General features: G+C 39.1%; 1 protein-coding gene across 7 annotated transcripts in view; it reads left to right on the top strand.

Moving 5' to 3' along the window:
• Window positions 1-213: 213 nt before the first annotated feature.
• Window positions 214-16828, top strand: part of PEX1 (peroxisomal biogenesis factor 1) — a 66232-nt gene continuing 49617 nt past the window's right edge. For 2 of the 7 annotated variants that reach the window (XR_007150510.1, XM_047850927.1), the window contains exons 1-9: window positions 215-451; window positions 5278-5421; window positions 8224-8307; window positions 8718-8832; window positions 8924-9609; window positions 11731-11850; window positions 14922-15045; window positions 15288-15388; window positions 16279-16361. Coding sequence is in view for 6 of the 7 variants with exons in the window: in XM_047850927.1 (XP_047706883.1) it covers window positions 323-451; window positions 5278-5421; window positions 8224-8307; window positions 8718-8832; window positions 8924-9609; window positions 11731-11850; window positions 14922-15045; window positions 15288-15388; window positions 16279-16361 (1586 nt within the window). In the remaining variant the exon portion in view is untranslated. Of the gene's footprint in view, window positions 452-5277; window positions 5422-8223; window positions 8308-8717; window positions 8833-8923; window positions 9610-11730; window positions 11851-14921; window positions 15046-15287; window positions 15389-16278; window positions 16362-16828 lie in introns of all 7 variants that reach the window. The other 5 variants (XM_047850928.1, XM_047850930.1, XM_047850929.1 and 2 more) reach the window with 3 other exon arrangements.

Here is a 16828-nt window from a genome sequence, read left to right as displayed (position 1 = left end):
GTCTCGTCGCACTCCCGCTCACCCAATAAGAGGGGGAGATAGGTCAAGGCGTGCCACGATTGGCTGGAGAATCGATAGCGTCGGGCATCGTTTCCTGTGAGTGTGACTTCGGTGAACGAGATGCCGCCCTCCAGCGGACCGGCGGAGAGGCCTCGGAGACTTGGAGGAGCTTGCTTGCCCACTCGGTACGGGGACGAGGCGAGAGGGGCGTGGCCTCAGGGGGCGGGGCCGATCGATCTTCTCCGGTTCTGACACACTCGGCAGGCCCAGTGGCCCGAATCCGCTGGAGCGTACGTTCGGGGGGAATTTGTGCTTGCCGGCGATGTGGGGTGGCGATCGCCTGGCGGGTGCGGAGGGTGGTGGGGTAGCGGTGACTGTGGTCTTCACCAACGCTCGAGACTGCTTCCTCCACTTGCCGCGGCGTCTCGTGGCCCAGCTTCACTTGCTGCAGGTAAGGTGCCGGCCCTGGACGTGGGCCCCCAGCCCGGACTCGGGACACCTGGTCGGCAGCCTGGGGGCGGACCGAGTCAAGGTCTTTCAGGGACGCGGCGGCGGCTCGGGCCTCTCCCGGAGGCGTGGAACGGGTTGCCTTTCCGTCTCCGCCGAGCCGTTCCGAGGCCAGACTGAAGGCCCCTCGAGGGCAGGGCCCGCGGGGGGCACACTCTGCAGCCCACACCACGTCTGGTGCAGCACTGGGCCTTAAACTTATCCTATTCCGGGTGTTTTCACTCGCTAAGAGTGGGCTTTCAATCATCCCAGTATTCTACGTGTGCTTTGGGAAATATTCCTCACTCCAGTTTGGAAAGGCTCCTGGGAAGTCGGTAATTTTTATTACCTTAAAAAATGTTTTTCCTGCTAGTGATTTCCTGGTGCCTGCCCGACTGCCGTCCGGGCCTCCAGAGGGAGGGGCAGATTTGGTTTGCAGAGTCCCTGTTAAGTGAAGGGCACGTTAACAGAGACTAAGCACCGTCTCCCTGAGCAGGGTAGGTTAGAAAATGAAGGTTCTTCCCTGTGTCGCCGATGCTCGGAACCCATCCGAGGTGTACCAGGAATGTGCAGTAGAATTATGCATACTTGGAAGTACAGAGGTAGGTTTGCTTGAAACTCTGTCGTCAGTTGCCCTTCTAAGCACTGGCAGAGACAGCATCCCTATTTTCATAAGTAGAAATAGAGGCACATAGTCTACAAGTGTGAGTGTGCTTATGCGGGCAGAAGGATAGGATATTTGAAATCCTCAGAAATCGTGGATGCATGGTACCCAGCACTGACTGATCATGCAGGAAATATTTAATAGTTTACAATAATTTTTTAAAAAATTTTTAACATTTATTTATTTTTGAGACAGAGAGAGACAGAGCATGAACGGGGGAGGGTCGGAGAGAGAGGGAGACACAGAATCCAAAACAGGCTCCAGGCTCTGAGCGGTCAGCACAGAGCCGTATGCGGGGCTTGAACTCACGGACCGCGAGATCATGACCTGAGCTGAAGTCGGATGCTTAACCGACTGAGCCACCCAGGCGCCCCAATAGTTTACAATAATTTTAAGTATCCTACTTTTTCACTTTACCTCTCTGTGATTTTTTCTAGATAATTTTCCCCCTAGAATTACTGGGCTAGAGGGCATGGGTAATTATTAAAGCATAAAGTCATGAGTTGGGAGTTAATGGGTTGAATTATTTTATTTGGGTTGAAGCATGGAGTACATAATATCTATAATGTTGAAATGAGAAGAGGGCCAGAACAATGGCCTTCTGGCCTGTGTCAGACTTACCTTGAGCTTTTAAAAATACGAATGTTCTGTTCCTTCCTCAGGCCTACTGAATCAGAATCTTGGGGCGTGAACTTCAGGCATCTGTAATTTAAAAAGTAACTTTGGGCTATTTGGATGTACAAGAATTGAGACCCACTGTTACAGATTCCTAGGTTGTTGATGGTGAAAGGGACGTTGGGTATCTAGGCCATTTCTGTACTCACTGGCACTCCTAGGCTGGTATTTCCACACAGTTAATTTGTCCTCTTGTCTCTCACTCAGTGTGCAGCACTGTTTCTTCCATAACCCCGCTCCTTTCCACTTGTGTATTTGTGCTATTCTTTCTTCCCAAAATGTTTTCCCTCCTTCCATGACTTTAAAAACTGAGCATAATCAATCTTACCTCCTCTGCCTAGCTTTCAGATTCTCTGTTGCTCACCTGTGTCTCCTTTTCAAAACTTCACTGCTCTGTTTATGTGACACATCTCCCTTGTCATGCTCTGTGTTTCAAGTATTGTTTTGTTTATCCAAGTTCTTATTTCAGGACTGGGTACCCAGTAGATGCTTTAACTCAGGATTTTTTAATCTTGGCTCTTTAGGCTGGATAATTTTTTCTTATGGGGGATTGTGCTGGGTATGGTAAGATGTTTACAGGAACTTTGATCTCTAGGCCCTACATACCAGTAGCATCTCTCCCCTTCAGTAGTGACAGCTAAAAATGTCTCCAGACATTGCCGGATGTCTCCTGGGAAACAAATCACCCTTGCGTTGAGAACCATTGCTTTACCTGAGTTATTTTGTCTGTATGCTAGGCTCAGTGCTTGCTGTGACGGCTGAAATGGGGGAAAGGATTCACGTCCACACTGAATTCAAACAAATAAACCTAAATGGCCATCCGGAAATGGCCAGGTACAGACTTGTCATTTCTTTTGTGTTAGCAAAAGATAACCTAGGCCTCAAATCTGGCCAGTCCTAAGGCATGACTACCTGTTATTTCACCTGAAAGTTCCCTCCAGATTATACCAATACCACAGGTAATGGCAAAAGCAGATATTTATTGATTGAATTCCTGAGAGAGAGGCTCCTCTCTTTCCAGTCTGTGGGTTTCTTCTCTTTACCTGAGTGCCCAGTGGTTCTGCAGTTCAGGTGGAAAATGTTTTACATGAAAATAGACTCACAATATTAGTTTGCAAAATCCAACTGAACGTGTATTATGATTATGGAGCTGGTTATTACACATTGACCAAAGGAATAATTGAAGTATTTTTCCTGTTTAATAAAGTCAGTTTTTCCCTTTTCCAGTGAGTTGGTAGAATTCTCATTTTTGATATTTCAGGCCATATTTTGTATCTCCTTATTTAACATCTCTAGTTTTAAAAGTTTCTTCTGTAGGGGTGCCTGGCTGACTCGGTCGGTGGAGTGTGCGACTCTTGATTGTGGGCTTGTGAGTTTGAGCCCCACATTAGGTGTAGAGATTACTTAAAAATAAATAAATTTAAAACCTGCCCCATTTAAAAAAATAAAATTTTCTTCTTATGAAATAAGAGTTGATCTGGATTATATGCCACTGACTGATGAAACTGTGGAAGACACCCAGGGAGTTGGTCATCTTCACCCTGTAACCTCAACTAACATACTTACAGCTGACATAATAATCTGGAATTTGACTCCAGTCCAGTGCTCTGTATACTTTATTACACTGTGCTTAGCATCAGCAAGAACAGTTAGACTACCCTGTGAATTGTGAGAAAAATTATACAATTAAGAGATACACGATGACTTTCTTATATAAAAAGTTTTAATAACATGGTTAGTTGAAAGTACATTATATTGCCTCAAAATCCTTTGAAGTTTTTCCTATTTAAAGCAACACAGTAGGGGTGCCTGGGTGGCTTAGTCAATTGAGTGTCAGATTCGACTCAGCTCATGATCTTGTGAGTTCAAGACCTACATGGGGCTCGCTGCTGTCAGCACAGAGCCCACTGTGGATCCTCTGCCCTCTCTCCCCCTACCCCGCCCGTGCCCTCTCTCAAAAATGAAACATTTTAAAAAAAGAAAGAAGCACAATAAGCAGCCTATAACCAGTTTTGAGGTAGTAAGATTTGATGGACATGAATGAATTTAATATTTAACAATTCAGTGCATCAATGACTTAATATTAATAAATGACTTTAATAACACTAAAATGTCATGAAGTGGTAAGTTTTCATGGCTATCATTGAAGTCCTTTTAATTTTTTTAAGTGTTTATTTTTGAGAGAGAGAGACAGAACAGGAGTGGGGGAGGGGCAGAGAGAGAGAGGGAGACACAGAATCTGAAACAGGCTCCAAGCTCTGAGCTGTCAGCATAGAGTCTGATGAGGGACTTGAACCCACGAACCATGAGATCATGACCTGAGCTGAAGTCAGACACTCAACTAACTGAGCCACCCAGGCACCCTGAGAACACATTTTTAAAAATATTTTTATTTTTAAGTAATCTCTATACCCAACATGGGACTCAAACCTAGAATCCCGAGATCAAGAGTCGCATGCTGCACCTACCGAGCAGCCAGGCGCCCTGAAAATACATGTTATATTTTGATTTAATTACTTGCACATACAATTTCTTAGTTCTAAAGCTTAAAGTTATTTAAGAAGCTGCATAATATAAAATTTCTGGAAGTGTACATAAGAAGCTGCTAATAGTAATTACCTCTGGGAACAGGAACCTGCCTTCATGTTTTATGCTTTTGTAATTTTTGTGGTTTTACCATGTGCATTTATTCCCCTTTAATAAACATACTGTTACATTAAAAAATTTTTTTTAATGTTTATTTATTTTTGAGAGAGAGAGAGTGTCAGAGTGCAAGCTGGGAAGGGGCAGAGAGAGAGGGAGACACAGAATCCAAAGCAGGCTCCAGGCTCTGAGCTGTCAGCACAGAGCCCGACATGGGGCTTGAACCCACAAACTGAGATCATGACCTGAGTTGAAGTCGGACGCTTAACTGACTGAGCCACCTAGACGCCCCAGTTATATTTTTAATGATCATGATATATTTCTACTTACTGACTCATGCTTTACCAAAATGGTAAATTTGTAACTTATTTAATGATATTCTTATTAATAGATATTTGAGACAGTTCTAAGTTTTTACTGTTACAGAAAATACTGCAGAGATATGTTTTGGTGTGGTTTTCTTCTGTCAATCATTAATTCAGAATAAATATTCAAATATATACATCTAGCTGAAAGTTTATATAAATTCATTGGCTACCTGTTGCCATTTTGAATTCTGGAATGGTTGAATCAATTTGTATTGCCATCATAAGAATGTAAGAGTATTGGTTTCACCCACAGCATCACCAGTCTTGGGTATTAGAAATGATTATAGTTTTTTAAATGCTCTGATGTGCACAACCAAGACCTATCGCCTATCTATAGAACTCTTTTTGTATGTGTGGATTGCAATAATAGTTTATCTTTAATGTGAATACAGAAAAGCACACAAAAACTCTCATACACCTCCTTTCTTCTTTAATAAATAGAATCAAGCTATAGAAGTGGCCTGGGGTCATCAGCCTGCATTCTTGAGCTGGGTAGAAGGCAGGCATTTTAGTGATCAAGGTGACAGTGTGGCTGAAATTAACAGACAACTTGGTCAGAAACTTGGACTCTCAAATGGGGACCAGGTGAGTACAAAATGTGATGACTGTAACTTTTTCCTGATGTCACATAATATAACAATGGAAAGTAAACATTCAAATTAATTTTTTAAGGAGGTGAGATGACACCTAACTTGTGTGCTGCTATAACCAGTCCAGGATATGCAAGTTGACTGTAAGCTCTGTTGTTAAATCTTTATCTTGTATTCTGCTCCCTAGTTGATTTTGTGTTCTATTTCACTCACTTTCCAGGTTCCCTAATTTGTTTGTGTGCAGTTATTTTTACTTTATGAATTATTGAGCTTTACTTACTATTACTAGACTTCATTTGCTTCCAGCAAATCTTCTAACCTTCCAGAGTCATACTTGATTTTTAAAAAATGTATCCAACAAAAAAGTTGTTATTTTTCTATTTTTGTCTTGCCTATGAATTTAATTGTAAACCTCAAAGCTTAAGGACTTACGTCTAGTTTTTCATTTTATTGTATTCACCAATTTATGTCCTTCTAAATACTTTAAACTATGGAAATAATACATATTCATTGCAAATATTTACAATTGAAAGTAAAAAAAATGGATTTCTCTAACCCCAGCCTCAGAATGAATGTGTACTCTATGTTGGGATCTTAGTACACCTTTAGGGTTTAAAGAATGGGAGGAAGGAAAGGAAAGGGAAGGAAGAATACACATTTTCTTTTTTTTTAATCATACACATTTTCTGCAGTTTTCCCCACAAAGTATAACAGAGGTACCTTTCCACATACTACAGTATGCATTGAACATCTCTGAATCCGTATAGAATGAAACATTACAGATTGACTTACAGAGTCCGGGGGGCTACACATTGAAAATTCTGATAGATGGGGTTAAACTGCATTCTATTACCAGCTTCCCATAACAGTATATGAGAATGTTACATCTCTTTATCTTGTTTTGAACATAGACTAATTTTGTTCATGCTTGCTTTTGATAATGAGAAAAGGCCACTAATGAGAAATCCATAGTCCTAGTATTAGTCTTTCGCTTACCCTAAGTCTTTGTTAGAATCTTAAAACTTTAGCACCAGAGTGACTTAGACATCACTAATTTTGGTTCCTTGCTCTACAAACCTAGGGAGACAGAACATTTTGCCCAGGATTGCACAGCAAGTTAAAGTTCTGCTCTCTTAGAATATGTGGTACTTTCCAGAGAGAAACACCAGCTTCTTGTCCCTGATCTTGATGTCTTCATCTGCCTCTGAACAGGCCTGTTGGTTTCTAATGCCTGTTTGCTTCAGAGTGAACTTTTACCTGATTTTCTGCAGATCTTCTATATTGTAGCAATACCACTAAGTCACTGTCTCCCAAAGAATAGGAACAAGGTGAACTGGCTCGCCCAGGACTCTAGCTTCTTGGTGGGTGGGAGCTGCTCTGTGCTTCCCTGGAATCGCCCCTTTCAAACAGGGTGTATGGGGAAATACTAACGGGAAATTCACTGAGGGTGAGGCACTTGGGGGAAATTCTGCTGCAATCCGCAGAGGCAACAAAGGAAGGGCTCATTAACTGGAGCATGTAACATTTGGTGGCTTTGGATTTTACTCCTCAATCCTCAGAAATGCCAAAAGAAAGGGAAAAGAAAGTTAGGTGGTAGATTGCAGCTTCTTGAAACACTAACATTTCTTTCTTTCTTTTTTTTAAATTTTTTTCTTTTATTTTGAGAGAGAGAGAGGGAGAGAGAGTGAGTGCAGGGAGGGATAGAGAGAGAGAGAGAATCCCAAGCAGGCTCCACACTGTCAGCATGGAGCCCAGTACAGGGCTCATGAACAGATGTAGGGCTCATGACCATGGTGAGATCATGACCTGAGCTGAAATCAAGAGTTGGACACTTAACTGACCGAGCAACTCAGGTGCCCCATCTTTTTATTTTTTTTTTAAGTTCTATTTATTTATTTCTCGAACTCACAACCCCGAGATCAAGAGTTGCATGCTCTGACTGAGCCAGCCAGGCACCCCAAAAGACACACTGGCATTTCATATGTATCTGTAGACTGGAATGAGGGTATATTTGTTTTACTTTACTTTTAGCTGTGAATGTTTATACTTCTAAATAATTTTCTCTGATCTCTTAGCATTTTTTTTTTTTTTTTTTTACTTTTCTAGACTTTTCTAGAAGTACCATGCAGGTTAGTTATAAAACTAAAAGTCTGAAAACTTCTAGAAATAATAGAGTGTGTATATGCTAGATTAAGCCATGACTTGATGACATTGTTTCTTCTTCTATTTTCTTTTAAGTTTATTTATTTATTTTGAGAGAGAGAGAGAGAGCATGGGCAGGGGAGGGGCCAAGAGAGAGGGAGAGAGAGAGAATCCCAAGCAGGCTCCATGCCATCAGCACAGAGCCTGACGCAGGGCTCAAACTCACAAACTGTGAGATCATGACCTGAGCCGAAGTCGGATGCTTAACCAACTGAGCCACCTAGGCACCCCTTCTCGCATTTTTAAATTACATTTCTTTTGTTAATGGTTATCTTTATTTTTATTTTTTTTTTAAATCTGTTGTGCTAGGGTGTATTTTCTTTTTTTCTATAATTAGTTGTGAAACAATTTTTCCTAAAATGTTGGGGTATATGAAGGCCTAGCTAAGAATAGTTACTTAATAAATATTTGTCAAATGAAGGTCCACCCAGTGCAGGCAGGCACACACTCACACAGGCACGCACACTCGTTCATTCACTCACTCACACTTTATTATTTACCTAAAGAGAGAACTTCTTCTTTTCTAGGGATGCAAAAAAAAATTTTTTTACAAAAAATATTTTAAAAGTAGTCTTACATTTTTTATTTATTCCAGGTGTTTCTCAAGCTGTGCTCCCATGTGGTGTCTTGTCAACAAGTGGAGGTGGAACCCCTATCAGCAGATGATTGGGAGATACTGGTAAAGAAAACACAATGAGAATTATCCTGGTTTAAGGTTAAACTGCTTCAAAATAGTTGTTTGTTTGTACTGAAGTATAGTTGACGTACAATGTTACAGTAGTTTCAGGCATACAACATAGTGATTCAACATCTCTGTACATTACGCTGTGCTCACAAGTGTAGCTGCCATCTGTCCCCATACAACACTGTGATGATACCACTGACTATATTTTCTATGCTGTACCTTTTAGCCCTGTGACTTACTCCTTCCATAACTGGAAGCCAAAATATCAGTGTCTCTAGATTTCTCTTTTCTGAGCTTCATTATATATTCTGAGCTGGTTCGAGTTATAAGAGTGACTTGTGATTTCCTTACCAGACACAGAATGGACTAAACATGAAGTGAATTGATTTGTTTGTTGGTTGTAGGAACTGCATGCTGCTTCCCTTGAACAGCATCTGCTAGATCAAATTCGAATAGTTTTTCCGAAAGCCATTTTTCCTGTTTGGGTTGATCAACAAACTTACATATTCATCCAAATTGGTAGGTGTTATTATATTTTTCCACTGTACTCCATGGTAATGCATCCATAGCAGAGGTGAACACGTACTAATGAGCTTTATTTTCCACACAGTTGCACTGATTCCAGCTGCTGCTTATGGAAGGCTGGAAGCTGACACCACACTCCTTATTCAGCCAAAGACCCGCCAGGCCAAAGAGAAGACAGTTTCAAAAGCAGATAATGCACATGGGAAATTTCACAATAGGTCTAATAAAACAGAAGTTACAGTTGACTCACCATCCGTGCCAAGCTTATGGACTTTGATAGGAAGCATTTTTTCTTTTGGGTCTGAGAAGAAACAAGAGCTATCTTGGGGTTTAACTGAAATGAATGCATTCAAAAATATGCAGTCCAAAGTCGTTCCTCTAGACAATATTTTTAGAGTGTGCAAATCGCAGCCTCCCAGTATGTGTAATGCCACAGCAACTTCTGAGTTTCGCAAACACTATGCCGTTCATGTATTTCCATGGGACCAGGAATATTTTGATGTGGAGCCCAGCTTTACTGTGACCTATGGAAAGCTAATTAAGCTACTTTCTCCAAAGCAACAGCAAAGTAAAACAAAACAAAATGTCCTGTCACCTGAAAAAGGGAAGCAGATATCAGAACCACTAGATCAAAAACAAATCAGCTCAGACCATAGTCAAGAAGCTGCTAAGTCCTGTGTGCTAAAGGTTGTCTGGAATGGACTTGAGGAATTGAAGAATGCCATAAAGTACACCAAAGACATAGAAGCGCTTCATCTTGGGAAAGTCTGGGTTAGTATAAATTTTGAGAGAAAGCAATTTCATGTTGCTTGAAATTCTCCAAATTCTGAGTTAGAATAATATTTTACATACAATTTGAAAATCAGTGTAAGAAGTGGTGTCTAAAGTCCCTGCAGGGGCACATTTCTGATTATATGGTAAAGTCCTTGTTTGGGTAAAGATTGTGTATATTCTGGTTAAGTAAACTTGGACAGCTATAAGCTTAGATAGTTATAGGCCCAGAGAGGTAAAAATTACTTGCCTTAGGTTACACAGTAAATAAAACTAGGATTTATGCCCAGGTGTGCCAACTCTAGAGTTCATGCTTAGCCTGGGGTGCCCTACAAAGCCTCACAATTTTTTTTTAAAGTGTATTTATTTTCTTTAAAAATTTTTTTTTTTTCAACGTTTTATTTTTATTTTTGGGACAGAGAGAGACAGAGCATGAACGGGGGAGGGGCAGAGAGAGAGGGAGACACAGAATCAGAAACAGGCTCCAGGCTCTGAGCCATCAGCCCAGAGCCTGACGCGGGGCTCAAACTCACGGACCGCGAGATCGTGACCTGGCTGAAGTCGGACGCTTAACCGACTGCGCCACCCAGGCGCCCCTAAAGTGTATTTATTTTGAGGGGGCGCCTGGGTGGCTCAGTCGGTTAAGCTTCCGACTTCGGCTCAGGTCATGATCTTGCGGTTCGTGAGTTCGAGCCCCGCATCGGGCTCTGTGCTGACGGCTCAGAGCCTGGAGCCTGTTTCGGATTCTGTGTCTCCCTCTCTCTCTGACCCTCCCCCGCTCATGCTTTGTCTCTCTCTGTCTCAAAAACAAATAAAACATTAAAAAAAAAATAATTAAAGTGTATTTATTTTGAGAGAGGGCACGTGCATGCATGAGCAGTGGAAGAGCAGAGAGAGAGAAAGGGGGAGGGAGAACCACACTCTCAGCATGGAACCCTACATAGCGCTCTAACTCACGAACCCTGAGATCATGACCTGAGCCAAAATCAAGAGTCGGACACTTAACTGACTGAGCCACCCAGATGCCCCATGAAGCCTTACGTTTTTAATACCTGCCAAAGGTTTGTCCCCCAGTTCCTGAAAGCAGAGGAGGGACTTGTTATATGTTGGGGGAAATGCCCAGGTAGGGAGATACCCATGGTGTGAGCTGGCACCAGGATGGGAACGTGTCCAGAAGCTGCTTACCCTGATGAGGTCAGCTCTTTAACTGTGGGCCTGGCGGGGAGGTGATGGGGGGTGGGGGGGTTGGTGGAGAGAGGAGAGCAGCTGTTGTTTCATCTTCTTATCCCGGCCTCAGGTAGTAATGCTTCATTTATGTGAAATGAGTCACTAGCCCCCTCTTACTTGAACTTAATTTGAGCATTGTAAAGTGAGACTTCATGGTGATAAAGGGAGGAAATTGTTAGGGAAGAAAAATGGGAAAGGAAGGGGGTCATCTTTGTAGATTTCTTTTACTGCCAGTTTCACATATGACCTCTGTGCTGGCAACTTACAAAGTTTTAATCTCGTTGGCTTATATCATTTTCTAAAATTCTAGACCATCAGCTCATTATTTTCTGTTAGCTCTAAACTCCCAGTTTAAGAGATCCTGCTACATCTTCAAAATAAAAATGTCTAACACTGAACTTGTTAGGACTTTCCTTCTGTGAATGGTTCTGCCACGTGGTGGGAATATTTTTTTTTTTTTTTCCTTATGAATATGTGGTGAGTACGGGGTGAAGAAGTGCCAGGTAAAGGCCTGGAGACCATATAAGATAGCAGCAAGGAGTCCACACTTCCCACTCCACTTTAAAGGTTGGCAGCCGTGGGCACTGAACAGTGGTGGTACTGGCAGCAGGTGCCATCCTGTACTCACACAGGCTTGACTCAAGAGAGCACAGCTGATGGATTGCATTCTGAGGAGGGTGTGAGAAGAAAGAAATGAAGGGGAAAAACTAAAATGTTTGTGATACAACAATACCTGAACATCCATCTGGTTACTCTCTGAATCATGATAATGCAAATTTACTTACCCATTAATTTACCCGAGTTTATGAAAGTTAATACCAATATTTACACTGTGGAATATTTTTAAATCAAGTTTTAGACATATTTATATTTTTATTTATTTTTATATTTCAGATTCCAGATGACCTGAGAAAGAGACTAAATATAGAAATGCATGCAGTAGTCAGAATAACTCCAGTGGAAATTACCCCTAAAATTCCAAGATCTCTAAAATTACAACCTAGAGAAAACTTAGTGAGTTCAAATTTATGTTTTGTCAGTTGTTTTACACATCTTATGAGATGCTTTGGCTAAATAATAAGAATGTTGTATTTCTTTTTGCTAGAAGGGTGAAGAAGTCTTTTTGTGGTAAAATATATATAACAAAATGCTGTTTTAACCATTTTTAAGTGTACGGTTCAGCATTAATTACATTCATAATGTGCAATCATTGCCACATCTATTTCCAAAACTTTCCCATCTCCCCAAACAGAAACTCTATGCCCAGTAAGCAATAACTCCCTATCCCGTCCTCCCCCAGCTCCTGGTAACCCTATGTACATTCTGTCTCTGTGAATTTGGTTATTCTAGATATTTCATATAAGTGGAATCATACAGTATTTGCCCTTTGTGTCTGGCTTATTTCACTTAGCATGTTTTCAAGGTTCACCCATGTTATAGAATGTATTAGAACTTCATTCCTATTCATGGGTAAATAATATTCCATTGTATGTATATACCACAATTTTTTTACCCGTTCATTTGTTGATGGACCTTTGGATTGTTTCTACCTTTTTGGCTCTTGTGAATAATGCTGCTATAGAACCTGTTTGAGTCTCTGCTCTCAGTTCTTTTGGGTATATACCTAGGAGTTGAGTTGATGGATTTTATGGTAATTCTGTGTTTAATTTTTTGAGAAACTAAGAAGTCTTTAGTAAGCAACACACATATTATGTATATTGTGCCAATGCAAATATGATAATTTAGCTTTTTTTTTTATTATTAACTAAGCTTTACACCCAACATGGGGCTTGAAATCATGTCCCCAAGATCAAGAGTTGCATGCTTTATTGACTGAGCCAGCCAGGTGCCCTGATAATTTGGCTTTTAGAAGATAGGTATTTTTGCTATATTCATGTAATTTTAAAAAATTTTTCCCATATTACAGCATTAATATTGCAACCAAAAGAGTGCTAGACTGCTCGCTAATAGAGTATTATCACCTGTACCAGTTTAGTTTACCAGTTCTCAGAGCACTACAATCCAGGAAAATTACTGTTTTCTAGGTTTTGAAACTTCCAAACATGACTTTATCCTTCTCTGATTATTTGAATGGTCCTTTTGGGTCTTTAGGATCATGATGGTCATTATAGCATGGAAGAGCCATTTTAACAGAACTTTGATGAAACCCCAGATAAGATTGCTTGTATTATGTACTGGAGAAGAGAAAAATAAATAGAATAAATGTCATTTCCACAATAGTATGGAACTGAACATTTAACACATTGGCAGAACTGTATACAGTGATTTCTAGTTTTAACTTTTTAGCCAACTGATCTTTGTATTTTTCAAAAGTTAGGTCTTGTGTACAGACATTTGACTTTTTTTTTTTTTTTTTGTCTCAGTATGAGGCTCTTAGTGCAGAATTCCTTTTTTAATCCTGAGTTGCATATTTTAGTGGAACTTTTAGGATGTTGGCAGGTGTCTCTGGGGTGATTATATCTCTTAGGACCTAAACATGTTTGATTCTAGAGGAACTGTGAGTTGCTTTCTGATTCTTCAGGTCTTGATTTTAAATATATTTTTTTAAGTAAACTCTACAGTGGATGTGGGGCTTGAACTCATGACCCCAAGATCAGGAGTCTCATGCTCTACCAACTGAACCAGCCAGGCGCCCGGTTTTAAATAATTTTCATTTTCAGACTTCCTTTAGGTCTTTAATCCCATTGCCCAATAACATCCAAAGAAGTGACAGATGGTTTCTGTGATCTTTTAAGAATGGGAAAGCGATGCCTGTACTTAGTTTAGCCTGCTTTTGTGGTGATCAAGTTCTAAACCGAGCTTAATCAGCAGAGCTAAGCTTGACTCTGGATGAATAGAGGCTTATTTTCCTAGGCAGATATTAATGATCTTTCCTATATGAACTTTTGTGTATTCCTGTTTTTGTCTTCACGTAGGTTTTAAAAACTTAAATTAAAAGCTTTAAAAATTAATAGTGTTTTTCTCAGAATTTCTTTATACCTTTTAATTTATTAACGTTACACTTACTGGGTATAACAGTACTACAATCTGCTTAACAGAAAAACAAAGAAAAGTGACTTGAACATACAAAGAATTTATTTTTCTTATGTACAGAGAAGTTTGGAGGAGCTCATAGGTGGTTAAACCATGTCATCAGGGAACTAGGCTCCTTTGGTCTTTCTGCCATCCTTAGCCTATAACTTTCCTCCTCTTAGATGCAAGGCATTTGCTGTACGTATAGGCATCACATATGCGTTCTTGGCAGAAGGAAAGACACAAAGCAAAAACCTCCTTGCAAGGTTTGTATACCTTTTAATTAGGAAGAGAGGCCCTTCTCAACAATTGCTGATTGCACACTATTGGTCAGAAGGGAGTCACATGTATGTGCACACATATGCACACACAGGTCCACTCTGGGAATTGGAGAGTTTTCTTTCTCACCTCTTTAATAGAGGGAAGCAAGGGAGAATGGAGTTGGAATGGTTTTCCATCCAGTGAGCCAAATTATGGTATATGTGTCACTGGTCCTAGAGGTAGGGAGTGTTAAAACTTTGCCACTTGTGTAAATGTTTCTTCCAGCTTCAGTGTATTCCTTGTGCTGTAATATCAATTCCCAGATCTGTGCCTCTAAATATGAACATCCTTCCTGGTTTTGTTTGGTTTTGTTTGTTTTGTTTGCTTTTTTTTTTTTTTTTTTTTTTTAATGTTTAAGTTGTTTCTTTTTAGTTGCTCCATTTAATAGATTATAAAATTGAGGTTCAGACAGTTTCATTAATTTGCCCACAGTCACACAGATAATAAATGGTCATGCCAGACTGGTTTGCACCTTGAACTAGCACATTTATTTTTGCCACACTGTTGTAGAATGGGTATACCGTGATTTACTTCCCCAGTCTCCTACCAATGGATGCCATCTTATGGTTCTCACATGAGGTGAGAAAGGCTCAGAGAGGTTAAGAAGCTTGCTTAAGGTCCATCAGCCATATCAAGGTTTACATATTAAAGTAAGGTGTTAAACTAAGGATGTTAACGTTAAATTTAGGTATTTGGATAATTCATTATTGTTCTTCCCTTTTCTCTGGCAGCCTAAAGATGTAAGTGAAGAAGATGTAAAAACTGTGTTCTCTTCATGGCTACAGCAATGTACCACTACCACACTTCCTTTGATAATATCAGAGGAAGAATATATTAAGCTGATAATTAAAGATGGTGGGTAAATTTTGTTATTTTGATATTTTTCCTACTAAAGAAGTGAAATATTTTCATTGTTGTTACAACCTTTAATACATGTGAACAGGAAGCATAATAACGATAAGTAAATGGTAGATTTTACATATTGAAGAATGCTTTTATTTAAATTTAAAGAAATTTGAATCTTAAATTATCTCTGTTTCAGTACTAACTCACATTTATTACTTGTTTTTTTCTTTTTCTTTTTTTTTTTTTGATAGAGTTGGAGGAGTTTTCTCTAAATATAGTTCATTCTTGGGAAAAAGAAAAAGAAAACATTTTTTTATTGAGTCCCAATCTGCTGCAGAAGATCACAATACAAGTAATCACATAACTATTGAATCTTTAATAAAATAATATTTGTCACATTGGATCAATAATAAAGTATGAATTTACCTGTAAGACTTTGCATCCTGAAGTGTATTAGAAACGTGAACGATAAGAGTAAGGAATAACTTGATTTAAAATATTTTATTATATAGTCTCTTTAAGTTATCTAAGCAAATTGATTTATCCTAAATTTAAAATCAATGCACAATTAAGTTTCAAGAATAGAATTGATTGTGTTAACTGGCAGATAGATCATGATTTCAAATTATTCTCATATTGAAACAAAGGAAAACTTAGCTTTTGGGATTTGATTTTTAAAATTCCTATTTTTAGTTGGAGTTCTCCTGCACAACCCATATTATTTTGTCACTTCTTAAATTCTCAACTCTTCACAAATATTACCAGATCACTTTTTTTCTAGCAGTATTTTAAAAGTGGTCTTTTTTAGAATATTATGTTTTAGCTAGGATATTCACTCCCATTGTTAAAGAATTGAAGATGCTCTAGTCGTTTAGAATTTGAATGGTTTGGAACTAGACCTTGTCTCTACTTTTGAGATAAAATTGAAGGAATACCATTCAAAGAAGATACAAATGGAAGAATTTTGGAGAGTAAATATGACACAAATCAAAATTATAAATAAAGATGTATCTGCAAAATGTATGAAGGAGATGACATTCTTTACTGCTTGGATGAGTAAATTATGTTCCTTGGATGAATAAATTATGATTGTCAAGGCTAATTTGAATAATGATCTTGCATGCACAATGTATCTTTTCTTGGTGGTGTAACAAAATCAGTAATCAGTTTCCTGGGACCCAAGAAAAACAGGCCACAGATATAACTTTGAAATGTAAAATTGATTTTTCCTTGCTACTGTAGGTCCTTCTAGATCCTATGGTAAAAGAAGAAAACAGTGAGGAAATTGACTTTATTCTTCCTTTTTTAAAGCTGAACTGCTTGGGGTAAGAAGTTATGGCCAAACTAATATGTTTACAGACATGTTTGACATTATCTCTGGCAGGGTTTTTATATGTAAATATTAAAGTAGATGTTAATGTCATTGAATAATCTCAGTAATGCATTAGTAGATATTTTTTCAAGGATTGTTTCTGTTTTCACACCTAGCTTAGTAATTTGCCTTGTCTTCTTAGGTAACTACATAAAAGTCTGAAGCTTATTAGAAATTTTACTTCAAGATTTGATTTGTGAGAAGGAAACAACTGGTTATGACCTAGATCATATGTGCTCGAATAAAACAATAATTCTTAAGAGTTAATACATTTACTTTAAAAGTTAATCTAAAAACATTATTTGAATGTTTAAAAATATTTCAAATTAAGTTATTCCTTCAGCTATTTTATTAATGTACTAATTGGGATTATTTGTGTTTTCCTTAACTTTTAAGACAAGTCTGAAAAGAACCTCCTCT

This window comes from Prionailurus viverrinus, chromosome A2 (assembly GCF_022837055.1).
Source record: "Prionailurus viverrinus isolate Anna chromosome A2, UM_Priviv_1.0, whole genome shotgun sequence".
NCBI classification, from domain to species: domain Eukaryota; kingdom Metazoa; phylum Chordata; class Mammalia; order Carnivora; family Felidae; genus Prionailurus; species Prionailurus viverrinus.
This window is presented reverse-complemented; position numbering and strand designations above follow the sequence as displayed.